Genomic DNA, 27,128 nt, shown 5'->3' with positions numbered 1-27,128 from the left:
TTTTTCCATATATAAGTCGCTACAGTAGAGGCTGGGGTTACGTTATGCATCCATTAGATGGTGCTGCGCTAAAGGGAATGTCAACAAAACAGTCACATAGGTCAGTCAAACTTTATGAATAGATTACAAACCAGCTTTCTGACAACTCCAAAATGAATAAACAGCTGTTTTATGATTTTCTCTGAGGTAAAGTATTAGCATTAGCTAGCGATCCAAGATGGCGGGATCTTCTGCGCATACGCGTCACCGATCGTGCAGGGTCACCGATAGCGTCTTGACAGCGAGACTTGTTGCGGCTCAATATTGATCCATATATAAGGCGCACCGGATTATAAGGCGCATGGTCAGCTTTTGAAAAAATTTAAGGCTTTTAAGTGCGCCTTATAGTGCGGGAAATACGGTAATATAACTACACCGGGCGTCTGTCTACCGTAAACATCATGAGCACCTCCTACAGAACAGCGAGGTCTCGTGAGACGGGATATTCCGAGAATTGCAAAACTCTTCAATGGAAACACCGACAAATCCAAATTGTACTTTATCGAAATAGCGCAATATCGCTTTTATTTTTGCGGTCATGGAAACGCACCTTCTGTTGCGATGTGTTTTCCAATCAGGGCGACAAGAACGCACGCACGTGTTACCTGGTTGGAGGACGCTGATCCCCAGCAGGTTGGACGTGCGGTTGGCCACTCGGCTCCAGCTGCCGTCCAAGTTCTTCCTCCACAGGACGGCGCTGCACTGGTACTTTCCCGCTTCGTGACGGCCCGCCCGCGTGACCGACAGCCGGAAGTTGGTGTTGGAGTGCGAGCGGTCCACGGTGGTGCGGGTGCCCAGGCCGAGCAGCCGCTCGCCCCACTGCAGCGTGCCCTCCCGGGTGAACGTCACCAATTCCTTGAAGTCGCCCTCGCCGTCATCCGACGCCTCGGCGCCGGCCGGCATGAAGCGCCAGGTGACCGAGGCGGGCACGCGGGGGTTGTGGCGGGGCTTGACCAAGCACAGGAGGTCAAAGGACTCGCCGTAGGTTACGGATGGTGTCCGCGATGAGGCGGAGACCATGAAGGAGGATTCTGGTGGCGAGAGAACAGAAGATAGGATGATGATTAGATTACAAGCACACAAACCTCTACTTGTTCTACTTTATTTGATTTTTTTATTGAACCACCAACCATAAAAGATCGAAAAATACGAAAAAAAATGTTGATCATTGTTTACCAAAGTAAAACCAGATATTTGATTCAAGATGACGATAATCAGTTTGCTTTCATAAAGAAATCTGAGAACATTCATTACCGAGAGGCTGAAATTCCGTCAATTCAATCCATTATCAAAACTAACTTATTAAATTGATAATCAATTAGTTGCCAATTAGTATCAAAGATGAATCTATAAAGCACAGAATAGGGAACAATCACTCGTTAAAGAATTGTATTAAGAGTGTTTTATGTTTTGAAACCTCTATCAAATTCATTCCTATTACACTTTTCCTGATTTGATTTAATCATGGATTAGCTGGAGCCTATCCCAGCTGACTTTGAGCGATCGGCGGGATACACCATAAAATGATCATCAGCCAATCACAGGGCAAATCTAAACATTCACAAGCATTCACACTGAGTCGGTTTTTGGAATGTGGGAATTAGCCGAGTACCTGGAGAAAATCCACCCGGGAAAAAAAAATCCACAGAAACTCCTCAGCCAAGATTGAAGGGTCCTTGAGGGTCTTTCATAAGTGCACTGGGTTCATGCAGACTTAAGCACTACTTCATCCACCATCAACATTCTCTCTAGCAGTGTGGTTAAGTGCACCATGCACCTGCGCGAAGACGTCATTTATTGCACATTTCCGCATGTGTGTCCGCATCTGCGCGTGTACGATTCATTCACAGCGAGCGCGTGCGGCTCAAAATTAAGAGCGATGCGAAGAAAACGCGAGGGAGAGATTTCTTTTAACTCTTTGACCGCCAAAAATGTGTAATAACGATGAGTAAAATCACGACGTATGTTGCCATAAACGTAAATTTTCGTCAACTATGATTTTTTTTTTTTTTTTTTTTAAATCAAACAAAATTGAAATGCTGCACGGTCAATGCGTTGTGGAATCAAAAACACCTACTAACTATGGCCAGCAGATGGCAGTATTGTATCTCTGTGCTGCCTTGTGTATGGAATTACAATGAAACATGACGGAATCTGATGAAACAGAACGTTTTTAAGGATGACGTGAATGATCAAAACCTTTGTCACAGTAAATCTAATTCACAGAGTGTCACTAAACAAAAAAAAAAAAAAGTCACTGTTGTTGAGAAAATATCGTTTGACAAAAAGCTTGTTTTCTCCTTATCTTTTCAATTTTGGCTCAATGTCACTCACGATCTATTTTGAAATGGTTACTAAAGAACAAAATAAGGTAGAAACGTACGGTACTTTTTTTTTCATTAAAGGATGGAACGCGATATTTCATTTGGGACCCACCATGTTTATGTAGTAAAAATATTCTGTTTACCTCGAAAGACGAGTTCAAATGCTTAAAATTAGCTGCCACTGTCGGCTTGTTTTTTGGATAACGTGTGGCAGTCAAAGAGTTAAGCACCGGTGTTGAATCTCCGCCCACCTCGCCGCCAAGTGGAAACTGTCCTCATTAGGCAAAAAACGTTCTATCGTCACAATGCATTGTGGTCAAAACACACCTGCGGGATGCGTGCGATATCGATCCTCAAACGCTCTTCCGTGACGTTTGCCAAACATCAACGATGAAGCGCCAAGCAAGCCGCAAAAACATTTTGAGGAAATACCGCTATTTTTTTTAAGATTTCTCCCTCGTCTTGCGTCTTTTTTCCTCTGACAGCCGTCCTCCCATTGTCCTCCAGGGGAGTGTAATCAATGGCTTGCTTCAGTTGGGTCCACTTAGGCACCGCGGCAGAGGCTGCCTGCGGGTCTTCATTTTCTCACTGACAAAAAACCCGGGCTGCTCTTTTCACTGAAAGGGAAAGATTTTACAGCAGAAAATGTGGCTAGTCTATGTGTTTTGTTTTGTTGGAAAAAAAAACACGCCAGTCTGTCATGGACGTTCATCACTAGGCCTTAACTTCCAAGTGTTACTGCTTATTAAAACTCATTCACTCGCCGCCATTTTCACATTTCGCAATCCCGTTCGCTCCCGGCTGTTTTACTGGATTTTGACTGATTTTGCAAGGCCCACAGAATATTGTGTTTGATTGCTATAAAGGCATGGAACCTACCAAAACAAAGATTAAAGTCTCTTCTTTCGTCAGGAAAAAAAAGTATGTTTCTATCTGTTTCCGTTTTGCAGCAATTAGCATTAGAAGAGAGAAGGGGTTGATCTCCTTTGCTCTGCTGCCACCTGCTGGCCGTTTGTGTAATAACTACCATTTCTGCAACCGTTCTTTGCAGTTGAGAGGCTGCATCAAAGACTTCTGTATGCTCTAGCATAAAAAAACAACAACAATAAAAAACGTATAAATACGTCTTTGGGACACTTAAAACATAAAAAAAAACGTATTTACACGTTATTGGGAGCAAATGCGTTAATGTAAGCAAAATTCTAACGGTTGTTTTTCCTCATGTAACATTAGAACTGACAACTACTGTACGAGCTACATAAAACTCGTAGATCACATTATTGATCAGTTAATAAGAATGCGCTGTACTGTATATCGACGGCAATGTTAACAGTCTAGCGGCTAAGGAATATGATACATTGCGAAGACTAGAGTATGTAATAGGTAACTTGAGTCAGGTCGTTTTCTAAAAATGAGGGTCCGGGTTGAAAAAGCAATCAGAAAGAAGAACGCGAGCTGCTGTGCCATGCAGCCTCGTCTTGACTGTGACAAACAAATGAAAAGAAAAAGTACGTTTCCCAGAGGACGTCTTTCCAGGATGCCCTCCAGGGTTTCGTTCGCAGGCGGCAGGAGTCCATTAGGAGGCTCTGAATTCAATTAGCTTACACTGACCATATATAATATCTTGAGCATTCGGCTCGCAATCGATTCAGAGGGCAGGTCACAGTCGAACCCGTTCTGTGCCCAGTACGCCACCAGAGAAAATTATTAGTATTTTTCTTTTTCTTCTTATGGACAAAACCAGCAAGCCTTAGAACAAAACAGAAAAAAAAACAAAAAAAAACACAGGTCTATACATAAGGGATAGGATTATTGATGCACGATAATGTTATTTTCAACCGATACCGATAAACCGATAATTTAGAAAGTGCCGATATCGATAACCGATAAGTAAGCCGATAATTGTTTGCAAAATTAACGTGAATACAAATATACTCTCAATTCCTACTATAAGTCTAACATGTACAAATACATTGAAACATTGTGTAAACTACAAAATTGAATTTTATTGATATGAGCCACAACCGCAACAAATGGACCAACGTGGCATGTCTATTATTATTATTGCCCGATTTCTTTATTATCTAATTTATCTGTATGAAATCAAATTGGTCGCCAATTGCCGATAATTTTCGGCCAATTTCTCTATTATCTGCTTTATCTTTATGACACCAAATTGTTTGACAATTGGCAATAATTATTGTCAAATTTCTCTATGATCTGGTTTATCTGTATGATGTCAAATTGGTTGATAATTGCCGGTAATTTTCGGTGAATTTCTTTATTATCAGCTTTATCTGTATTAAATCGAATTGGCTGATAATTGCCAATAATTATTGTCAAATTTCTCTATGATCTGGTTTATCTGTATGATGTCAAATTGGTTGATAATTGCCTAATTATTGGCCAATTTCTTATCTGGTTTATCTGTATGGTACCAAATTGGTTGATAATTGGCAATAATTATTGGCGAATTTCTCTATGATCTGGTTGATCTGTTTGACCTCAAATTGTTTAATAATTGCAGCTAATTTTCAGCCAATTTCTTTATTATCAGCTTTATCTGTATGCAATCAAATTGGTCGATAATTGCCAATAATTGTCAAATTTCTCTATGATCTGGTTTATCTGTATGGCACCAAATTGGTTGATAATTGCCGATAATTTTCGGTGGATTTCTCTATTATCTGGTTTATCCGTTTGACGTCAAATAGGTCAATAAATGCCGCTAATTATCGGCCACCGATATTATCGTGCATCCCTCGATAGGATCCAATAATATTATTTGAGTAAGAAACCCTGTGATGAAGTACAAGAGACAAGAAGCTCTTGACTTGTTTGCTCCAATCTGCATAACACGCCTCTTGTCCCTCAAATGAACGTCTCTGCCTGAAGCCGACAAACAAGCACTTCAAAACCGACACGTCTTTGTAGCAAGTTCATCTCTGCGCTGGCGTATTGAGCCTCTCTGCTCCTCGCCGCGCCGCTCCAGTGATTTTTCTCAGCCTGCCCTCAGAAATGTTCTGCTTAACTCTGCGCCGAGTGAGGGCAGACCCAAACGCTGTGAAACACATCGGTGCTGAATTTCCATTCTGATAAAACCGGCTAATCTGTATCTGTGTGTGTGTGTGCGTGTGTGTGTGTGAGAGAGAGCATAATGATCGTCACGGCAGCACGTGTGGCAGGTGGTGTGAGAACGTGTCCTAATAGTTCTTTACCCTCAGGCAGAACATGAATAAACCATGGAGAATTCTTCGACTGGCTATGGACAAAAGTAATGGGACGCGTGGCCATTACGCATACAGTAAGTGAAAACTGAAGAAAATGTGCGACTGGAACCGCTTGCACTCTCATGAAATCATGAAAGTATGTCCCGCAGAAGTGACGTCATCTAGCATCAGCCAATAGAAAAGCACCAAAAGATGACGTCCGTCCCATGGTGTTTTTTTTTTAAATATTGCGCACAAGTAATACACATAAAAAAAACACACAAAGAAAAAAAAAACTAATACTAATACTGAAATTAACAAGCTAAACTAAAACTAAGCATTTTTAAAAGAAGTAAACTAATAAAAACTAACAGAACCACCCTGAAAACTAATAAAAGCTAACTAAAATGAAAAGTTCCAAAACTTGCGAGTACCGATACCAGGTATCAGTATCGGGCCGATACCAGCCTTTTTTCAAGTACTCGAGTACTCGTGACGCAGACGAGTACAAGCGAGCGACGGCAGAGGGGGAAGACGTTAAGTGAGTCCTCCTTGCCAGTAAGTGGCGCTAGCTTGCGGCAGTTTTTTACCAAAACTTCACTTCAAAATTGTGAATCTTAAACTAAAAGAGCATTTTTGTGTTTTATTTTGAGCATGAAGACTATTGAAGACTGTGCTGTTTTTTTTTTGTCAAAATTAAAGGAAATATATTTGTTTAAAAATATCTTTTAGTGATTTTTTTTTTATTTGTCAAAATGTACTACTGGTATCGGCAGTTGGTATCGGTGAGTACTGAGGGTCTGAGTATCGGTATTGGTCTAAAAAATAAGTGGTATCGAACATCCCTAATAATAACCCTACTGCCTTATTACAAATAAATTGGTTTATATGTTGTAGCATTTTTCTAAATATGCAAAAAAAGCACAAATTAATTATTTGTACAATTTTTAGGACCAAACACAATTTGTCTTCATAACATGATGTGGCCCTTGCGTCCTTCTGATTTTCTGTATGTGGCCCTCAAATGAAAACGTTTGAACAGCCCCGATCTCGTAGATACCGTAACAATACACGCCAATAAAGAGTTGCCATGTAGAGTTATTTTGGTATTCTTTATAACTTTTGAAACATGAAATAAACAATAATTCGCAGTATTTGGTGGAAAGCTTTTCGTGCCATACGCATTCATCAGTCCTGCAGCAATGCACCAGCACACGCCTCTTCCGCAAGTTCTCACTTAAAAAAAAAAAAAAAATCCAAATCAAATCAAACTCACCGACAGTCTTGACGGTGACAGTCTTCGTGTCCGACTTCTCTCCAATCGGCTCCCAGCCCAGTTCCGGTTGAGCGCCGCTTTGAAACCACTCGGTCGCCGTGCAGCTGTACTGCCCTTCGTCCTCGGGCAAGACGTTGTAGACGGACAGCGAGAAGGTGTCGGGCCGCGACCTCTCGGCGCGTATCTCGCCGTAGCCGGCGCGCTCCCCGTAGGCGTCGCTGTGCCGGACGGTGCCGTCTCGGTCCAAAGAGGCCAACCTCCGTGGCGCCTCCTCGCCCCGCTTGTCCGCCCGCTGCCAGACGACAGACAGCGGGCCGGCGGCGGACTGCACCAGGCAGGTCAACTGCATCACGTTGCCCTCCAGAACCTCGGAGGAGTTGCTGGACAAGGAGACGGTCATGTTGCTCTCTGGAAGCAAAGCAGGACGCACGAGAAAGGTCACGAACTTCTTCATTTTGAAAAATCCTTTTCCACAAAAAGACAACAGGAATCGCACATTCCGTATTATTAAAACCTCCGAGAGAAACAAATCGCAGCGCCCGCTCGCTGGAGTCGAAGACCATCTTGTGCAAAGTGTTTGCCTGCGTTACGTGAGAGGTCGACATTGCGAGTTCGCTTCCGAAGCGCATCACAGCGGCAGATAGACAGCAAGACCGAGCGCAGGGGTGTGCAAACTTTTTCATTTGAGGGCCACATCCAGAAAATCAGAAGGACGCAAGGGCCACATCATGTTATGAAGAGAAATTGTGTTTAGTCATAAAAATTGTACAAATAATTTATTGGTGCTTTTGCATATTTAGAAAAATGCTACAATATATGAACCAATTTATTTGTAATATGGCAGTAGGGTTATTAGAGTTTTGTAATTTTTCATTTTAGTTAGTTTTTATTAGTTTTCAGGGTGGTTCTGTTAGTTTTTATATTGTTATAATATTGTGTTCAATTGCTATAAAAGCATGGAACCTATCAGAAGAAAGATTAAAGTCTCTTCTTTCATCAGGTATGTTTCTATCAGTTTCCGTTTTGCAGCAATTAGCATTAGAAGAGAGCTAAGTTTCATCGGTTTTCACAAATCTATTTACAATTGTAAGTATTTGAGCTTTTTTTCTACATGGCGCTGGTTGATCTCCTTTGCTCTGCTGCCACCTGCTGGCCGTTTGTGTAATAACTACCATTTCTGCAACCGTTCTTTGCAGTTGAGAGGCTGCATCAAAGTCTTCTGGATGCTCTAGCATAAAAAAAAACAAATAAAAAAAACAAATACGTCTTTGGGATACTTACAACATTAAAAAATAACGTATTTACACGTTATTGGGAGCAAATGAGTTAAAAAACAAAACAAGAAAAAAACAAACTAACACTGAAACTAACTAACCTAAAACTAAGCATTTATTAAAGAACTAAAACTAATTAAAAACAAAACAAAACCCAGAACCACCATGAAAACTAATTAAAACTAACTAAATTTAAAAAAACAAAACTCAAAACAAAATAAAAACTAAAATGAAAAATTCACAACCCAACTGCCATATTACAAATAAATTAGGTTTATATACTGAAGCATTTTTCTAAATATGCAAAAGCACAAATAAATGATTTGTACATTTATTAGGACTAAACACAATTTGTCTTCATAACATATTATGTGGCCCTTGCGTCCTTCTGATTTTCTGTATGTGGCCCTCAAATGCAAAAGTTTGGACACCCCTGGGATGTTAGTCTTTGGGAACCGGCAGTGTTTTTTTCACTGTGCTAAGAAGGATTGGATCACAAGATGAAGATGAAGAGGAGGGTAAGAAGTCCTTCCAGGCTCTCTTGCTTGCTTTTCCCCGATTTACGACAACCTCATCACTTCAAAAACATCACAAAGCTCCAGTTAACCCAAAAACTAAAGTGATGTCGCTGAAGGTTTTTTTTTTCCCTCACTTTTTCCCCCTTGAGCCAAACTCGGTTCTTCCTCCCTAATAAACAGCAGACGTGAATGAATATGGATTGCGTTAGCCTCTTAGCTTCTTCCAACACACTCAAACCTAGAAATCCTTTTTTTTTTTTTTTTTTCTATCCTCTTTCACATTCATTATAACACTTTCGTACCTGAGATGACGCTACAAAAACAAATGGACTGTGGAGATGAATGGAGATGTTTTCCACAACGCCGTACGATTTTTACAAGTGTTGCAAGTCGACCTTCAAACTTGAGCTCCCCTCATTTCCAGGTACAGTTTGGTTTAGTTTTGTGATGCGTTTTACAGCATTTCCAAAATAGTTTTTGGTAGGGATGGGCGAGTACCGATTAGGGATGTCACGATAAGGATATCGTGATATTAAAACTGCCACAATATCGTCATCGTCATGTTCATAATATTTAAAAGGAACACATCTGTTAAAAAAAGTCAGGTTGATTTCTATTTGTGCAGTTCTAGCACCCTCTAGTGGCTAGTTTATTAGTGCAATGCAATTTTCATTAGGGATGTTTTGGCCTTCTATGTTTAAAATCGATGCTAATTGTCAGATGAAGGGGAACCGAATTTGCTTGTGAAGCGATCGATGTGTGCTTGCATTAGCAAATAAGTGCCTCGATATTGTTATTAGTTCAAAATCACAATATTGTGCTTTTTTTTTTGTTTTGGTTTTTAAGTATGAGCTCTTTTTTTTTTTTTTTACAATATTGTGATCTTTTTTAAATATCGCCAACGCACCCACAACATCGTGATAATTATCGTATCGTGACCTTCATATGGTGATCATCTCGTATCGTGATGTTTGGATATCGTTACATCCATAGTACCGACACCAGGTATCGGTATCGGGCCGATACCAGCCTTTTTTTCAAGTACTCGAGTACTCGTGACGCAGCCGAGTACAAGCGAGCGATGGCGGAGGGGGAAGACGTGAAGTGAGTCCTCCTTGCCTGTAAGTGGCGCTAGCTTGCAACAGTTTTGCACCACTTTTCAGTACCCCTTAGTTATGTCCCTTAATTAAATAGCAAATTAAAAGCTGGTATTGGTATTGCACATATTCACGTAGCCATCGCATATTTTGCCTGCAGTGTCTTCCAGATACTAACTGCGGCAAACTGAACCTTGTTGGCTTCTGCATTGACTCAATGTGACCCCATCACATCCGAGTCGCGACTTTCACCCAGTTTCCCGTTTTAGAGTCGCGCAGCACAATTTCAAACGAGCGTGTGAACACCAGACGGGAGCTGGAGCATAAAAAAAAAAAAAATGCTGCTTGCCTTGCTCCGTTCCAGGTTTTCTTCAACTTGCGCAAACCCCATAAACATCCTTTATAAGGCATTAAGGTCTTTGTCGGAAAAACAAATTCAGCTATAAAAAGGGAGTTTCCCCGGGGACTTGCGCTGGCTTGGGGCCATTTTTTATTTTTATTTTTTTTGGTGCTCATTTAGCAGGAGGCCCGTTTAAAGGTCAGGTTAGGCCGCCTGGTGTTAGCCGCTTGAGAGGAGACTTTTTTTCTTTTCTTCTTTTTTAAAGAGCTGGCTACACGCGCTGCCCAAGCCCAGAGAGACTCCGATGTCAAAACAGACGGGGAGGATGAAGCTGACGACCCTTCTGCCCATGTGTTATGGCAGAAGGTACATTTGCATTGACTGACCCCACCCGTGCATCCAAAAACGACATCTCATCATCCGGCTCGTGGGACCATTCGGCGGACGCTGAAGTGACGCGTCTTTCTTTGGGCCTTTTATTTCTTTGTAGTCTTATTTCATGGCTGTTAGTTCAACCTCTGTAAGTCGAGACTGTGCAGCTTTCCATTATCCTGGTGTAGCCCCGCCCCCCTCCTCTTTATGGGAAGGACCCATAATTCTACATTATAATTCTTTAGCAATCCACTCAAAGGGAAAATACATTAGGAATAAGAGGAGCATTATCTGATCTCTACTTACTCACAGCTAACAATAGAGGTTATCTGTCATGGCACAAGGAGAGAGGTGGGGACATTCAATAGCACTAAAACTGCTCTTATGAATAGCTAGCTCATGATTCTTAGCGTAATTGACAAGCAAGGACGGAAGAACCAAGCCAGTGGCCTCGCGACCGGATTATTACTCACGGAGCGGCTGCACCGTGATCTGAACGTTGCGGGAGCGCTTGCTGCGGTCGATGAAGTCTCCCGTGGGCGTCTTCTCCCGCTCGGTCACGCGGCAGATGTACTTGCCGGCGTCGTCGGGGCGCAGGCGCTGCAGCTTGAGCAGGTGCACGTTGGGGCTCTCCTTGCGCACCGTCATGTGGCCGGCGGCCTCGCGGGCCACGTAGTCCTGGCCCAGGACGGGCACGGCGCCGGGGCCCACCACGGCCACCGGTGAGCTGCTGAAGACCCACGACACCGAGAAAAAGCGCTCGGGGACGTTCTGCGCCTCGATGGCGCAGCGGAGCTCCAGCGGCTCACCGGCCGTGAAGGACCGTCGCTCCGTGCTCACCTGGATGCTGAAGTCACGATCTACAGAAAAAGCGGAAAGTTGATGTTAGCTATATATTAGGGCTGGGAATCTTTGACTGTCTCACGATTCGATTCGATTGCGGTTTTCGGGTCTACGATTCGATTCAGAATCGATTTTCGATTCTCGATTTTCCATTCAAAATGATATGATTGACAAATGATTTCTGTTTCAATTTCCAGACATGCACAACATTGTCATGATCGACTCCAGTCTGCTTTGAAAGACAAAATGACAAATAGCAAAATGACAAATTAATTAAGCGATTAATCATGATTAATCTGATTACAAATATTTAATCGTTTGATTAAAAACTAAAAAGCGCTTCCAGGGTCTCATCAGCATGTGTTAAGCTAAATTTCAAAACTAAGCAAGTAAATAGTTCCCTAAAGTTTTCTATTGTAAATAGTTTTTTTAACATTTCAACATTTTTTTTTTTTTAACAAAGAAAACGTGCAAGGGGTTCCCAGTGTCAGCATTTTTTTTTTAAAATAAATATATATATTTTATAATATATCTCAGTGAGCAACAAATGCATGCAAATGTAGCTAATTTGGGGTTTTCGTCAGGGTTCGTAAAAGGTTTCAAAAGATCTTCGCAAACAGAAAAAAAAAACCCCCACAAAAGTCTGAATATGTTCGAAATGTCTTTTCAACAAGTAGAAACCGTCTGCGAACATCTTACAAATTCTGATGAAAATCCTAAATTCGCTACCTTTGCAAGCATTATCGGCCTTCTGATTCGGAAAAAGGCCGATGTCAAAATGTCAAATATCACTACCGATAATCGGCCCGGGCGATTCGTGGTCTGTCAATCCCTGCCGGAAATCTGCCAATGCTGAACGGATGTAAGTCAATGTAAGCTTGACATTATTTTAATTCAGCCTTTGGGGACCTTTTCACACCCACGTCTGCACATGCACATAAATAAACACATTAAAAACGCCCGCTGTGAATCTAAACTACAGCAAAAGCATAAACCATTAAATCCTAAATATGCTACATTAGGAGGTGTGTCCGACAATAAATGAGAAAAAAAATAAAATGGCCGAAGGCAGCGGAATAACGCATTCAAATGATCGCCCACGCAAGTAAATGGTATGTAACGTTTAATATTTGTATTATTCATGCTGTTTGCTTTTGTGTTGTCCAGTGTTGACGCTTAACAAGTTGCTTACTGCTGCGTTGTTTTATGTGTTCTATTCTATATCCCGGTAAATATCAATGCCATGCGGTCGGCTGGCCCAACACTACAATATAAGAAGCACTGACCTACATTTATAACTTGGATGAACATTTATTTCTGACAGTTTATTATCTTCATTTCAAAGTGTGTCTGGGCTGTGAAGTTTCCACTCGTCAGATTTCAGCTTCTTCGTGTTGCCATGTAAGCATAATTTGCCAAAAGTCTTCAGAATCCCGTGTGGTGGCTCATCACGAACACACCTTGGATTAATGACGGTTTCTTTTTTTTTTCTTTTTTTTAGCCAATCAGATATCAGATTCAACACTGAGCACGTTGGTTGATAGTAGGGCTGGGAATCTTTGACTGTCTCACGATTCGATTACGATTTTTGGGTCTACGATTCAATTCAGAATCGATTTCGATTCTCGATTCAAATGCTTTTCGATTCAAAATGATTTGATTGACAAATGAGTTCTGCTTCAATTTCCAGATACGCACAACATTGTCATGATCGACTCCAGTCTGCTTTGAAAGACAAAATGACAAATAGAGACATTAAAGTGTCTTTTTTTTTTTAAATATTTATTAATTTTGTATTGTAAGTGCTTTTTCACACAAAAACAGCATGTGGGCTACAACCGCCTTTTCCCCTTCTCCTTCATTTCCAATTTAAATAAAATCGATTTTTGGATATTAATATCGATTTGATTAATAAATGAGAATCTCAATTCTTTTATTTTTTGGCACACCCCTAGTTGTTAGGCTCAGAGGGACATTGGCATTTTTTCTGTCCTCTGATTGGTTGATCGGAGGGGGGGGGCATTGTGAGCATAGGTTGGCTAACATTATAGCTGGCTGGCTTATTTCAACTTGTGAAATGATTCACAAGGCATCAAACTGGATGTTGGCACTTGATCGTGCAGGGTAAATTATACCAGACATACTTTCTCATAATCAACTTCACTTTTTCCGTATTTTTTTTATTTCCTCGAGTATCCACCATTTATGGTTTATGGTACCTTCGTTTTGGTCATTTTGTCAATGCATCTTTACTCTTTTGTACACAAAGCATTAAAGCACTATCCAAAGTGTTTCTAGCCCAGTAATTTTACCCCAAACTCATCCACGGACGCCTTTATGGACCTCGTTTTGTGCTCTTCTTCCTCAACACAAAATGTCTTGTCATGGCAATTAGTCCCACCCCTGACTGATTATTTGGAAGTATATCCCAACACTTTGCTCAAATATGTGCAGCATGCAAAATGACGGGGTGCATGTCGCATGGCGTCTCATCAGCGCGCTCCCCTGCATCACGGCGGCGTACCGACGGGAAGGCTTCCAAACATTTCCACAGCAGAGTTTTCGTCGTCGTAATTACAGCTCGGGGCGACCGCCGACACCGAGAGGCAAAGCAGCCGTTTTTCCGACACGAAGCCGAGCGCGCTCGTCATCTGCAAATTAATACGGCAAATAAAGCCGGCAAGCCCACAATCACACACAGAGAGAAAGTGAGCGTAATTTGGATAAGTGGAAGCGGAGTGAGCACCACCAACTTTGCTGTGCGTGAGCACGAGGAAGAAGAGGAGGAGGAAGAGCGCGCTTGACTCCCTGTCACACTGCAAGCGAGAATTCTAATTAGGTTTATTTTTTATTGCCGAGGTGAAAGCGAAGAGGAGGGGAGCACTCTGACAAATCAGCGTTTTTTTGTTTTTTTTTATCGTAACGCCGCACGGCGTGACCTCAACCTTTCCTCTTTTCTATTCTCTTGGCGTCTTCTCTGTGGTTGCAACTGACACAATTTTAGTGTCATCTCGTGCCCCAAGAATCCCTTTAAATATTCCATCCATCCTCACTTTAGTATTCAGCCTCTGCACCCAAAACTGTGGCGAGCACAGACTTCCAGTGTTTGCCAATATTCAGTCTCCATTCTTCAGCTAGAGGCGCCGAACAGTTGTTTCGTAATATGGACGAAGCTCTCATGGGCCGACTTTTGAGTCCTTCTTAATGAATGTGCATCCGCTGTTATTGGTGTACGAGAGCTGGACATTTGACTCAGTTTCTTTGATAGACTGCGGTAAAAGGAACACATTTGGGTACTCAGTTTTTTTTTCTCGTAATTCCGAGTTACCATATTGACGCAATTCCCCCCCAAAAAACGTCAAAAAGTCCCATAGAAATGAATGGAGAAGGGGGGGGGGGGGGGGAGACACAAATTAAGCACCTTTTTCCAAGCCACTCTCGCACATACATTTACCGAAGTTAGCATGCTAAAGCTAAGTTAGCATGCTACTGCTAGCTTAGCGTGCTAATGCTAATGTTAAGTTAACAAACTAATGCTAGCTACTGTTCAGTTAGCCAAGTCAGCATGCTATCGCTAATGTTACATCAGCATGCTAATGCTAGCTTAGCATGCTAATGCTAATGGTAAATTAGCACACTAATCCTAAGTTAGCATATTAATACTAATGCTAAATTAGCATGCTAATGCTAACTTAATATACCAATGCTAGCTTAACATGCTAATGCTAAGTTAGCATGCTAATGCTAATGTTAAGTTATCATGCTATTATAAATATAAATCTTAAAATAATATTACAGTAAATATACATCTTGAAGATAAATAATCATGAGACACATCCATGGTGAGAATACGGTTCTCATGCAATAAGCGAAATAACAAATCCAACGTGTGATGCGCTGCAAGCTTAACCGCCACGATATCACGTCGCTTGCGGAATGATTGCTGAACGCGAATAAATAACAGTAATCATCCGCATATATTACGATGTCAGAGCCCCTCTCATCGGACTCAAATTTTTTTTGTGTAGACACTAATCAAGAGGGGATGATGTATACTGATACGACAACTAAGGGATGATGACAGCTCACTATTCATCTTGGCACTTTGCGTTCTGCCTTCCTGATGAGGACAATCAAGTTTGGATTCGTGTCATTAATAAAATCTAATGGAAGTGACATTTCCAATCCCACATTGTTTAGTCCAAGTCTTCAAATGTGAGAAATCAATTTGACGCTCTTTCGCTGTACATAATGCAATTTAAAAATATGGTGCAAGAAAGAAAAAAAAATAAATAGGCAAAATGCCAAGTTCATTTTTTGCACTTAATGTGTAGTGCAGGCGGTTGGCACTGGCCAAGCTGGGGGTGGGGGCACATTCTGGTACTTCATACCTTCATTCTTTTTATTTTTTTATTATGACTATGGACGAAAGCCAACAACAACGGCGGGGTTTATTTTTCCCATTTTCAGCCAAGTGTTACAGTGATGCGACTTTACCGAATACAATTGATCAATGAATGCACAGTGGCAGTTAATTAATAAAAAAAAAAATGAATCAAGCTTTCACATGTCGGGTATTGGCCGTACATGCTCGGAATACACTTTGATGAAATAGTACCCGGAAAGCGGCTTGGGCCAGTGGAAAAAGCTCTTTCAAATGTCCCCATCTGTGGCGGGGAGGGGCGGGCTGGCCTGCCAAGAGTGGGGGGTGGGGGTGCATCTTGCTTGAAGCTACGTTAAAGCCCAAGCACAAACAGAAATCCATCGAGTCATCCATTTTTTATATAGCACTTAAAAGTTGAGAGGCCATCTACACCCTGGACTGACCACCAGGCAATCCCACGTTGAACAAACGTAGGTTTTTGGAATGTGGGTGGAAGCTGGAGTATACTGGGAGGTAGGGCTGCTCGATTATGGGAAAAATAATAATCACCATTATTTTAGAAGTAATTGAAATCACGATTATTCAAAGGATTATTATTATTATTTTTTTGTACAAAACAAGAAAATGTTTAAGCATTTAAAAATATTTAAACTTTTTTATTTTTTTAATAGAAACACTAAAATTATGTAAGTTCCCTTTGTACCAAACAGATATAATAATAATATTTATTTATTTATTTATGTAGACAAAAACTTGAAGTTTGAGTGCAGGATGATCTTTTTTTTTTTTGGTACAAAACAAGAAAATTTCAAACTTAAAAAAACACAAATAAATATTAAGACAAATAAACTTCTATATGATTATGCAAGCTATTTTGGATGAAACAAAATGCATTATATTTATAAAAAAAAAGGTTCAAATGTATGCATTTAAACAACTCCAAAAAAAAAAAAAAAAAAGAGTATTAATAATCTTTCTTTTTTTTTTTTTTACGATTATGCTGATTTTGTAATTGTGGAGTGTAATAATTGAAATTGTAATTGAATTTCGATTAATTGCATAGCCCTACCGGGAGGAAATGTTAACTTTACACAGAAGGGCTTGAACTGAAATTTGAACGCCGAACCTCTCGACTGTCAGGCAGATGTTCTAACGACTCACCGAAGACACAAACAGAAAACCTCAAACTAAAAAAAGTTTAAAAGTCTAAAGTGGACCAAAGAGGAAAGTATGAGAAAGTTGATTTAGAAAAAAAAATAATAGAGGGAGTAAGAAGAAAAGTTCTTAAAAACAGGGAGTTAAAACAAGATTCCGTCCGAGGCTGTCGGCCTCTTTGATGCCGGCTGTGGCTGATTAGTTAGTGATGGGAATGTCTTCCACTCCATCTTTTATGATGGGAGCTTAATGGAGGTGCTGTGCCCTGCTCCTCGTAACATCCTCCCTCTCCAGCTGTCAAATATGCACACGTACCAACGAGACGAGTTTGCCCCAAAAAAAAAAAAAAAAGTTATGCAAGCTTCACCCTCGCCTGGCGGAAAGCAAACACAAAGAAATCCCCCCCCCAAAAAAAAATCACACGCATCAAGTTTGAGTGCCAACATAAGCACACCTCTGCTGTGTTCGCCGTCATGCAACAACACCTCCATCCATTATAGATTACACGGAAGATGGAGAGTGACAAAGGCTTGAGAGGGGGGGAACTCTTTGTGCCTTTTGTCTCCTCCCTGAAGTAGCAGGGAGTCATCTGCCAAACATGCTTTACATCTCTGTTGCCGCTCTGCCAACGCTATCTGGGGCGCCATCAACTTGTACGGCTGCGCAGCGGATGTGATACTTTATCGGAAAAGGCCAAAAAATGAGTTTCATTTGAAGGGACTCGCTTGTAGAAGACACCCGAGTCTGCGTTCGGGCTGGATAACGGCGCTAATGTCGTCGCTGTTTACCAGACAGACGGAAAAGGGCCTTTTCCAGTCGGCGCACAAAGAACGGCTTCTTCCGAGCGGCTCGAGTGTTCGGGTGAGGAGGTCGAGTCGGGTGGGAAGTGCGGTGTGACGAGCCATAAAGCCGTCTTTGTGTCTGATCCATCAAGCCCGGGGGGGGTCGACTACTTATGAGATAATTATCGTGAGGCATATTCAGCAGACAACCACGCCATCATGTTACTTGCCTCCTTTTTGCCTCCTCCCCCCACTTTGTCATCTCCATTAGACAATCGACCGAGCGGACTCGGAGTTGCCGACGGCCGGCACAGTTCCTCAACACGCTAATGCACTGAAGAAGAACCATGACTGGTGTCACCGCAAGCAAGAGTTTTGCAATGGTTTCCAAACCCGGAAGCAAACCCTGCCTAGTCGTGGTTTGCTATTCACGAATGCACTTGTTAAAGGGGAACTTTTCATATTTATTGAGTCCGGTCTGCTGACCTGAGGCACCGGGCAGGTGTGCAGGGGTGCAAGAGCTCGGCCAGATAAGGTGGGGCAAGACCATTGAGAGATTTGAAAACAAATAGAAGAATCTTGAAGTGGATTCTAAATTTCACGGGCAACCAAGTGAAGAGAGGCCAGAATAGGGGTTATATGTTCCCTCTTACGGGCACCAGTAAGGAGACGAGCGGCAGCATTTTGGACAAGCTGGAGATGCTGCAGGGAGGACTGGCCGATCCCAAAAGATGAAAAAAAGCTGGATTTGACTACAACAACGGCAATTTGCCGGTCCAGTTTACTGATGTAAAATGTATTTACTTGAAAAAAAAACAAAAAAAAACTTGTATTGCACTTCAAAATGTTTGCTTTGTTCTTGTTTACTGCAAAACTGATATTTATGTTTATGTACAGCACTTTGTATACAGCAATGCCTGTTCTTAAAGCGCTTTATAAATAAAGTTGAGTTGAGCTGAGTTATATGTGACCTCACTAGTGTAAACACGACATTTTGATTAATATTACATTTGTGGAAAAATGAGTTAGAAATTTGCTGTTTTTTTATCCATCTCAGGGGGAGGCCATTTTTCCCCATTGCTGTCGACTTATGATGACATCACAGTTGCTCAGGGCTTGTCAATGACCAATCACAACTCACCTGTTTTCTGAAGCTGAGCTGTGATCACTCGACAGCAAATGGCCGCCTTCTGATCTTGATCAAAACTGCTGGATTTTGCTGCTTAACTCATATTCCACTAATGCAATATTAACCAAAATACTATGTTTAGACTAGTAGGGCTACATAGAACATATTATTGTCAAAAAAATCTTTTGGGTTGTCTTCCCTTTTCAAATATTTTACATGGAATCTGTATTGAGCTGGCTACCGAAAAATGCATCCATTCCCAGTTTTTGTGACCTTTTTGTAATGCCTATGTTGCTACAAGAGGGCGGCTAGCTAAAGATGTATCGTTTCCCCTTCTCTAGCGACCAACAGTAGAACATCGTATCGTGGAATCCGACTCTTCTCACACGCTGACTGAAGCAAACATTTTGATGGTTTATTGTCTGCTCCATACTCAAAACTCAAATCGGAAAACTCAACGGTTTTAGTTAGAAATATTTTTGACATCAGTACTGGAACTTTTCTGACATTAATTAGCCCTTAGATTGTTCTTTAAGGTACACAAAAAGGGCTCCCACTGCACACCTGCTGTGCACTATCGCACCGTTTACAGCTATTGACACTATCATTGACTCTGCGTTTAATGTTGCTCACCAAAGCGACACAAACGCATCAGTGGGAGGTCTGTGGAGGTTGAATAAGCCCTTTTTAGTGAGTTAATGAGCTTAGTGCGAGAGGCTGATCGGCAATCAGAGGAAGCCGGCCCACGCGTGCGCGACGTACATCTGCTTTCTTGACTTCACTCACCGGTGGGCTGAATGCGGAGCGGGGTCTTGTCGCTCTGCTTGCGGGTCATGGCGAACCAAGTGCCGTCGGCGTCCTGGATCCACTCGGCAGCCTGGCAGTAGAGGAGGCCCTGGTCCGCCGGCTGCAGCTTGTGGATGGTCAGCCGGTAGGACGTGGCGCCGGTTTTGTCCAGCCGGAGGTCGCCCGCCGCCATCCTCTGGCGGTACGGCCCCCCCGAGCGCAGGACAAAGTCCTTCGACAGGGTGAGCAGCTCCTGAGGCGGGGCGGAGGCGTCGTCGGGCGCCTTCAGGTACCAGCCCACTGACAGGTGAGTGTGTTGAATTGTGGTCCGGGAAACTTCGCAGGTCAGCTGCAGCGTATCGCCTTCCACCTTGGACAGAGTCTGGGCTGGAGCCGATACCGTCAGCGAGTCAGCGATGACTGCAAGGAGAAAATCCAAAAAATCTTCATCAAATGAATGGGCACAGGAAATTATGTTTTTGAATAAATGAAACCGTTACAAAAAAAATGTTCGTTGGGTTTATTAGATTAAAATTACAATCGTCCTGAAGGACTGAAAGGAAAAAAAACGAGATTTTATTTGTTGGCTATATCGCCCAGACCTACCTCCACATCAAACGCATATATGAATTGGTTTTGTTGTTTTTTCCTTTTTATCCGCTTATTCCATTAATAGATGAAGTAATCAACAGAATACTCAATTCTAAAAATATTCAATTTCCGCAGCCCTATTAAAAAAACAAAAAAAAAACAAAACACTTCTCTGTTGTATTTTTTTTTTTTTCATAAACCGTGTTCCTGTTTTCCGTTTAGCCGAGGGAAATCACGTTTCTACTTGATTTGACTAGCAAATATGGTTCCTCCTAGCGCAACAAAGGGTGACAGACAGCATATGCAACGTGCAAATCTATTTCGGGTAGGAAGTGCTTCACATCAAAACGGACGTGCTGGAGAGGCCGTTTCAGGTTAGAATGATCCATTATTTCAAGTGTTGTGTGCCAGTCCATAAAGAAACAGCATGTTGCTGTTAAATGTGCACAACTGGCTTGACTACAGCAGACAATTTGGGTTGATGTCTACTTGTAGTGCAAATAAATAAACATATGGATATATGATAAAAGTGCCTCGAGATCTGATTTGCAACCAAGTGGAGGAAGAATATTTTTTTCCCTCCTCTGACATGAACGCCAACCGGATCCTCCTGTTCCATGTTTAACTTTAACATGCTATAGTGCGCTGACATCTCAACTCAGCACATCCAGAGAATTGCATGAATATATGAATGAGCAAAGAAGGTCATCACAAAATAAAATAAAATAAAAATAAATCAGTGTAAACTTAAGCATGTAGAAAACGGACCATCTATTTTAATCTATGGAGTGAATACTCCTCAATTGTGAGGTGAGAGGTACGACTGTAATATTCACATTTTGTATGCAGGCACAGAGCCGAGGAAATGTGCTCAATGCACATAAGTTAAGTCAGCGTGACATCAAGTTAATTGAGCAAATGATGCAAGTCGAAGCATAATTGCGTGTGATGAATCTTAGCAGAGATACAGAAACAGTGTGTTGTCATTTGTGCTTAAAATAACAGCTTCCGCGACTGCGATGGTTCATTCGCGTGTGTTTGTTATTGGCATGGCAACCCCCCACGTCACTTCTGCCAGCAATCTGGATACACGAGACACGAGAGAAAGCCATAAACAGCCAAAACCTCAAATGCACTTCCTGTGCTGATGTACTCAATTGCATATGGCACAACTCAGAAATTTGAGCAGCATTCTAATTCACTCTTTATAGTCAGAAGCTAGAAATTTACATGGGTGTCAACCTTGACAGTCCTTTAGCATTTCATGCTAAATGTACGTTACACGGAACTATTATCTATATTTGCCTTTTGTATTTTAGTTAGGGCTGTCAAAGTTAAAGCGTTAATAGATTAATTAATCACAGAAAATTGGTGCATTAATAATGTATTAACGCATATTAATCGCACTTTTTTCTTTTTTTTTTTTTTTGGACCACACTTGAGCCTTGAACGTAACGGCGGATGGTTACATTGAAGGCTGCGCAGGTCCGTGATGAGGTCCATGCACGGCATTTCCTACGCCTGTTGTTCCAAAACGAGCGGGGTAACTCCAGTTGTTGTGCTCGGTGGTAAATTTTGCTTTAAAAAACACCCCGACGGGGACTTTAGATAAAACAAAAGTAATTTGCATTTAATTAATTAATAATTGCTGAATTGCACCCAATAGATATGATGCGGTTACATTTTGAGCAATACACGCATGCATGCAATTGCGTACATGCATTTAATCAATGTTTGCAAATGACATTCAGATAATAAAATGCATTGTCAAAATATTACCGTATTTTGTATTTTATATTACGCCAGTAATTTAGCTGATTAATCGTGATTAATCAAAATTAAAAAGTGTGATTAATCAGATAAAAAATTGTAATCGTTTGACAGCACTAATTTTAGTATTACAGTACATATGATTTTTGGGGAAAAATATAGAAAAAACCATGGACAATTTTTTTTTTTTTTTTTTTTTTTTTTTACATTTTTCTGAGCCGCTTATTCTAGTCAAGTTGACGATCCACCTAGTGATTAATTGGGTCATAAATATTTGTATTTACAGGAGCTGAGGCCACCCTGAGAAAATGTTATATTCCATACCATTTCCTTTAATGACGCCAGCGACACTATTTTTCAAAATATTTCAAGTCAGATAGATGCAAAACAGCAGCCATTAATACGCATAACCGGGAAAGGTGTTCATGTGGATCGTGTGCAAAAAAAAAAAAAAAACAGGAGCTACACCGAGATTCGGGAGCAGCCAGAAAGAGCGGCGCAGTCAAACTAGGCCAAAGTCAGACAGATCACAAAGAGGAAGATCGACACGAGGGGCGAGAGAAGAAAATAACGCGGTTGGTCAGCTCGAGTGAGAAACGGTGTTTAGAATAAACGTAGCAGGGAAACAAAGTGGCCAATAAGGGAGGGTCAAAGTCAGCAGGCCACTAATGAGGTGCTACATTCTGCCGCTACTGCACAGCCGCACGTGAAGGAGCAATTTGCTGCACTTCTTTGACTGAATACTATCTTCACATCCACTTCTCGCTCACCTCAAGTGAGTTATTACGGCAATATTAGTCACGGGTGCAATAAACCTTTTCTGCTGATATATGCCTTTGTTGCTTGCATGATACAATTACTAATATGGGACCCTAAGTAGGCCGGTGCCAGTGTTTATAGTGAGCGGCTCTGCTCGTAATGGTTTCTGGCTGGGCAACCTCACTCTCTTAATGGGTCTTACCGCTAGGCAAGCGGATTTCAGTGGAACCGTATCGGCATCGATATAATCCTGTTGTTGTTCCGCAAATTAGTGTCTTCCAAATTAGGGACCCCGAGCAATAAAGGGTCCCACAAATCTGAAAATAAGTGAGTGAGATAGGATTATGGTTTTTTTTCTTTTATCCCTCTTTTTTTTCTTTATTTAATTTATTTTTTTTATTTTATTTTGTTCGCTGGCTAGATTAACTCATTTGCTCCCAATAACGTGTAAATGCGTTGGGTTTTTTTTTTATGTAAGTGTCCCAAAGACGTATTTATATGTTTTTTTGTGGGTTTTTTTTAATGCTAGAGCATACAGAATGCTTTGATGCAGCCTCTCAACTGCAAACGGTTGCAGAAATGGTAGTTATTACACAAACGGCCAGCAGGTGGCAGCAGAGCAAAGGAGATCAACCAGGGCCATTGAGAAAAAAAGCTCAATTACTTACAATTTTGAACCTTAGCTCTCTTCTAATGCTAATTGCTGCAAAACGGAAACAGATAGAAGCATACTTTTTTTTTCCTGATGAAAGAAGAGACGTTAATCTTTCCTTTGGTAGGTTACATGCTTTTATAGCAATTGAACACAATATTCTGTGGGCCTTGCAAAATCAGTCAAAATCCAGTAAAACAGCCGGGAGCGAACGGGATTGCGAAATGTGAAAATGGCTGCCAGTCAATGAGTTAAGAAAAGACACACCAGAAAAACTAAAATGTTGACATATTTACACTAACAATTTGGCTAAATGTATTATTCATTCTAATAATTTTGTTCGCATTTTTGTTTTAATCTAACCAAAAATGTCTACACATCAAAAATTATTTAAGAAAAAAAAAAAAGGAATCGTCTTGGTAAGTAAACTATTAAATTTCGCGATTAAAAGAGGCGATACCGTCCATCCCTTCGCCCAGTCATTTGATATTTGTATAAATCATGACCACAATTTCATATGCCTTGGCATATGAGAGCCATTTTGGTTGCTATTACCGTTGCACACATCAAAAGACGGAACGCTCTTGCAATCAGAGCCTGAACGGCAGCTGCACAAGACCGTTGCCACAACAACACACCTACGCTACAACCTACCATCGCCATAGCAACCCTCCCACAAGATGCTCAGGGCCTCTCAGAACAGCAAGCACGTCACTGGGACAACCGTGTGCCCCTGCGCCAATCCAATATCTATTTGAAGCCCCCCCCCCACCCCCCTGTAAGTCTCTTTCGACTGAACGAATTGAGCAAGTTGACGCTTCACAGCCCGTGGCCGCACTTCTTATCAAGACATTTAACATTGGCACTAGTCCTCAGCCTCCCTGGACCAATCAGATTTAGAGGCAGCTCAGTCAGGGATAGCAAACCAATCAGAGCGTCTCGCCCAATCTCAGCATTTGTGAGGTTGTCGAGATCTTGCAATGGCCCCACTGACCTCAATCTGGGAGCGGATTAGGAACAGAATGAGATGGCATTCCTGGGCACGAGCGCACACTTGAGACAACATAGTGAGTGACTTATACTACCTCAACGATTACTGCGAAATGTCATACTTATTGTACGTCAACCTGAAGCCTGATTGTGGACCAAATCCCAAGTGGGGGTGTCCAGACTAAGGCCCGGGGGCCATTTGCGGCCCGCCATCCATTTTTTTTAGTGGCCCGCGAGACATGCTAAAAAATGGCATTTGACTCAGTTCAAATAAAATAAACAAAAATGTTTGGAGACGGTCGAAGTGGAGGGTGTTGCTATTAAAAGGTTATTTTAGTTCACTAAAACGAACGGAGAAAAAAAGTAAAATTCAAAAAACAATTTCGTTAACGAAATAAAGTAAAAACGAAGATGCTTTTTATAAAAAGAAAACTAACTGAAACTACATTTTATGTTAAACTAACTAAAATAAAACTAGCTATAATTATGGGGAAAATGTCCTTCATTTTAGTCTTTGGGAATTAATTTAATGCATGGATGGTAGGTGGTGTCTGGTTGGTGCTGGATTTCACTTTATTTCATCTTCTTTTTTTTTCCTTTGATCCTTCCTCTGGTCTCCTGACAGCTTCACAACTCTGGTGGGACTCTGAAGTATCGGGTTAAAGTGAAGGGTTTGGGACTTTTAACAGGTTCCGTGTGAATTTAAAAAAAAAAGTTTTCCTATAGTGTTGGGATACGTATTACCTTTTGAAGGCCGTATTTCGGGATATGTGCGTATCGCGATAATATTGTATGATGACCACTGTATTGTGATACGCAATGTATTTTTGAGGCTGTTTGCAACATCCAGACCTTCTAACTGTTGAGAGAAATCAGACGATACCGAGAGAGACTCATTTGTTCATTTTGTTTTTTGTTTCCAAATGTGCTTCCTTTGCCTTTCAGAGTCGAGCCCCCAAAAATTTTATTGAGGTTGAGATCCTTATATCACATATCTTTCTGCCTGGATTCCATTTTTAATATTGAATTTGACCGATCATCCTTCATATTTTGTGTTTGTTGTGCTTGAGTGTGAAGGAAAAAAAAACATTCTGTTTATTATTTTGTCTTTTTTGACGGGCACAGAGGCTGTCAGACCACCATAAATCTTCCCTCCTGGTCTACCTCATCTACATTTTTCTATTTTTTTTTGGCTTTAATCTTCCCTCCTAGCCGATCTTCTCCTCCCGTCAAACCTCTGAAGTGAGCGACGCTCGTCATTGCTCAAGCTGCCCTTTTAAGTCCACACATGAGGATGTGCAAGTAGATGGGGGGGGGGGGGGAAGACACAAAAACAGACTTTGGCAAAGATGAGACGGGGTGAAAATAGATGATTTATCCAATGTGACCTGTATATTATTTCCCTGCATCCTAACTTTTTTCCTTGCCTTTGTGCAATGCATTTTAAAGTTATGATTTGAAGAAACAAACAAAGACTTTCTGCGTGTGCTTGTGTGTGTGTGTAGCATGTCAAGCTTGATGGCGAGGCAAAGCATGTACTCGTTTTTTGGTTTTGTCTGACATGGAAAAATTTATTTCTTTTCCGCTCCACTGGTTTATAGAACATATTGATGTCAACAAGCAGAATAGTGGGTGTCTCATTAGGAAATAGTGGCTGCCAACAGGCTAAAACTGCACAGCCAAAATGTACTGTATGGTGGTGTTAAAAAAAAAAAGAAGTGCCAGTCAACCATTATCTATCTACCTGTATTTTTTCCCCATTACTTTCTGAAATTTGAATGGCACACAAGATTTCATAAAAGCAGCGAGACTTCAGCTCAGTAAGCACAATAGCCAAAGACCTGCCAGTGGTTTTTAACCCTTATCAAGCCTGAACCATAAAATATGAGAAAGTTGTGATTTTTTTTTTTTCTAAATGTATATATATTTTTTTTTAAATACTTAAATAGAGTATTTACTGGTCGTTTTGGACAAACAAACAAAAAAAGTTTAAAAATCAACTTCTACATATGACCTCAGTTGTGTTCGATACGTCCGGTCAGAATGCTTTAGTTTAAATTTGGAGATTTATAATTGTCAAAAATCAAGTCCAGCTTCCGGCCTTCCTGGGTGGAGTTTGCATGTTCTCCCCGTGCCCGCGTGGGTCTTCTCCGGGTAACTGGGCGCTCCGAATTGGCCCTAGGTGAGCTTGTGAGTGTGGATGGTTGTTCGTCTAGCACGTTTCAGCATGTTGACATTTTTCTCCCTCGTAACGTTATAAGCAAAGATTGAAACCCCAATATTTACGTCTAATATAAACACCCAAGCTGACTTGGGACAAGAGGCAGGGTAGACTCTGGATTGGTCTGAGACCTTCAAACCAAGATACAAATCCAACCAATTTTTTTGTGTATCCTTACACGCCTAATGATTATACATTTGTGGTTTCACTTTTCGAAAAGCCCCCCCCCTGAAGGTAAACAGGACTAAATATGTCCTTTAACTCATTTACTGCCACACGTTATCATTCACGTCATCCTTGAAAACATTCTATTTCATCGGATTTCGTCATGTTTCATTGTAATTTGGCAGCCCATTGAAGAGATACAATGCTGCCATCTGGTGGCCATAGTTAGTGACTGTTTTCGATTCTACAACCCTTTGACCAGGCAGCGCTGCACTTAGATGTTGCACTGCCCATTGATGAAAAAAACAAAACAAAAACAAAACAAAAAACCGTAGTTGAAGACATTTAACGTTTATGGCGGAATACGTCATGATTTTATTAATCGTGATTAAACGTTTTTGGCAGTCAAAGAGTTAAGAAGCTAGGATTTGAAATAATTTTAAAATGCTACT

At 41.2% G+C, this 27,128-nt stretch overlaps 1 protein-coding gene across 4 annotated transcripts in view; it reads right to left on the bottom strand.

The window, feature by feature from the left end:
• igsf3 (immunoglobulin superfamily, member 3) overlaps nucleotides 1-27,128 on the bottom strand; it is a 118,589-nt gene that overhangs the window by 31,129 nt on the left and 60,332 nt on the right. For all 4 annotated transcript variants that reach the window (XM_077537284.1, XM_077537282.1, XM_077537285.1 and 1 more), the window contains 4 exons: nucleotides 19,529-19,948; nucleotides 10,923-11,309; nucleotides 6,849-7,256; nucleotides 645-1,070 (listed from right to left, as the gene is read on the bottom strand). In XM_077537284.1, the coding sequence (XP_077393410.1) occupies nucleotides 645-1,070; nucleotides 6,849-7,256; nucleotides 10,923-11,309; nucleotides 19,529-19,948 (1,641 nt within the window). The remainder of the gene's footprint in view (nucleotides 1-644; nucleotides 1,071-6,848; nucleotides 7,257-10,922; nucleotides 11,310-19,528; nucleotides 19,949-27,128) is intronic.

This window comes from Festucalex cinctus, chromosome 11 (assembly GCF_051991245.1).
Source record: "Festucalex cinctus isolate MCC-2025b chromosome 11, RoL_Fcin_1.0, whole genome shotgun sequence".
NCBI classification, from domain to species: domain Eukaryota; kingdom Metazoa; phylum Chordata; class Actinopteri; order Syngnathiformes; family Syngnathidae; genus Festucalex; species Festucalex cinctus.
Note: the sequence above shows the minus strand (reverse complement) of the source record. Positions and strands in the feature narration are given on the sequence as shown.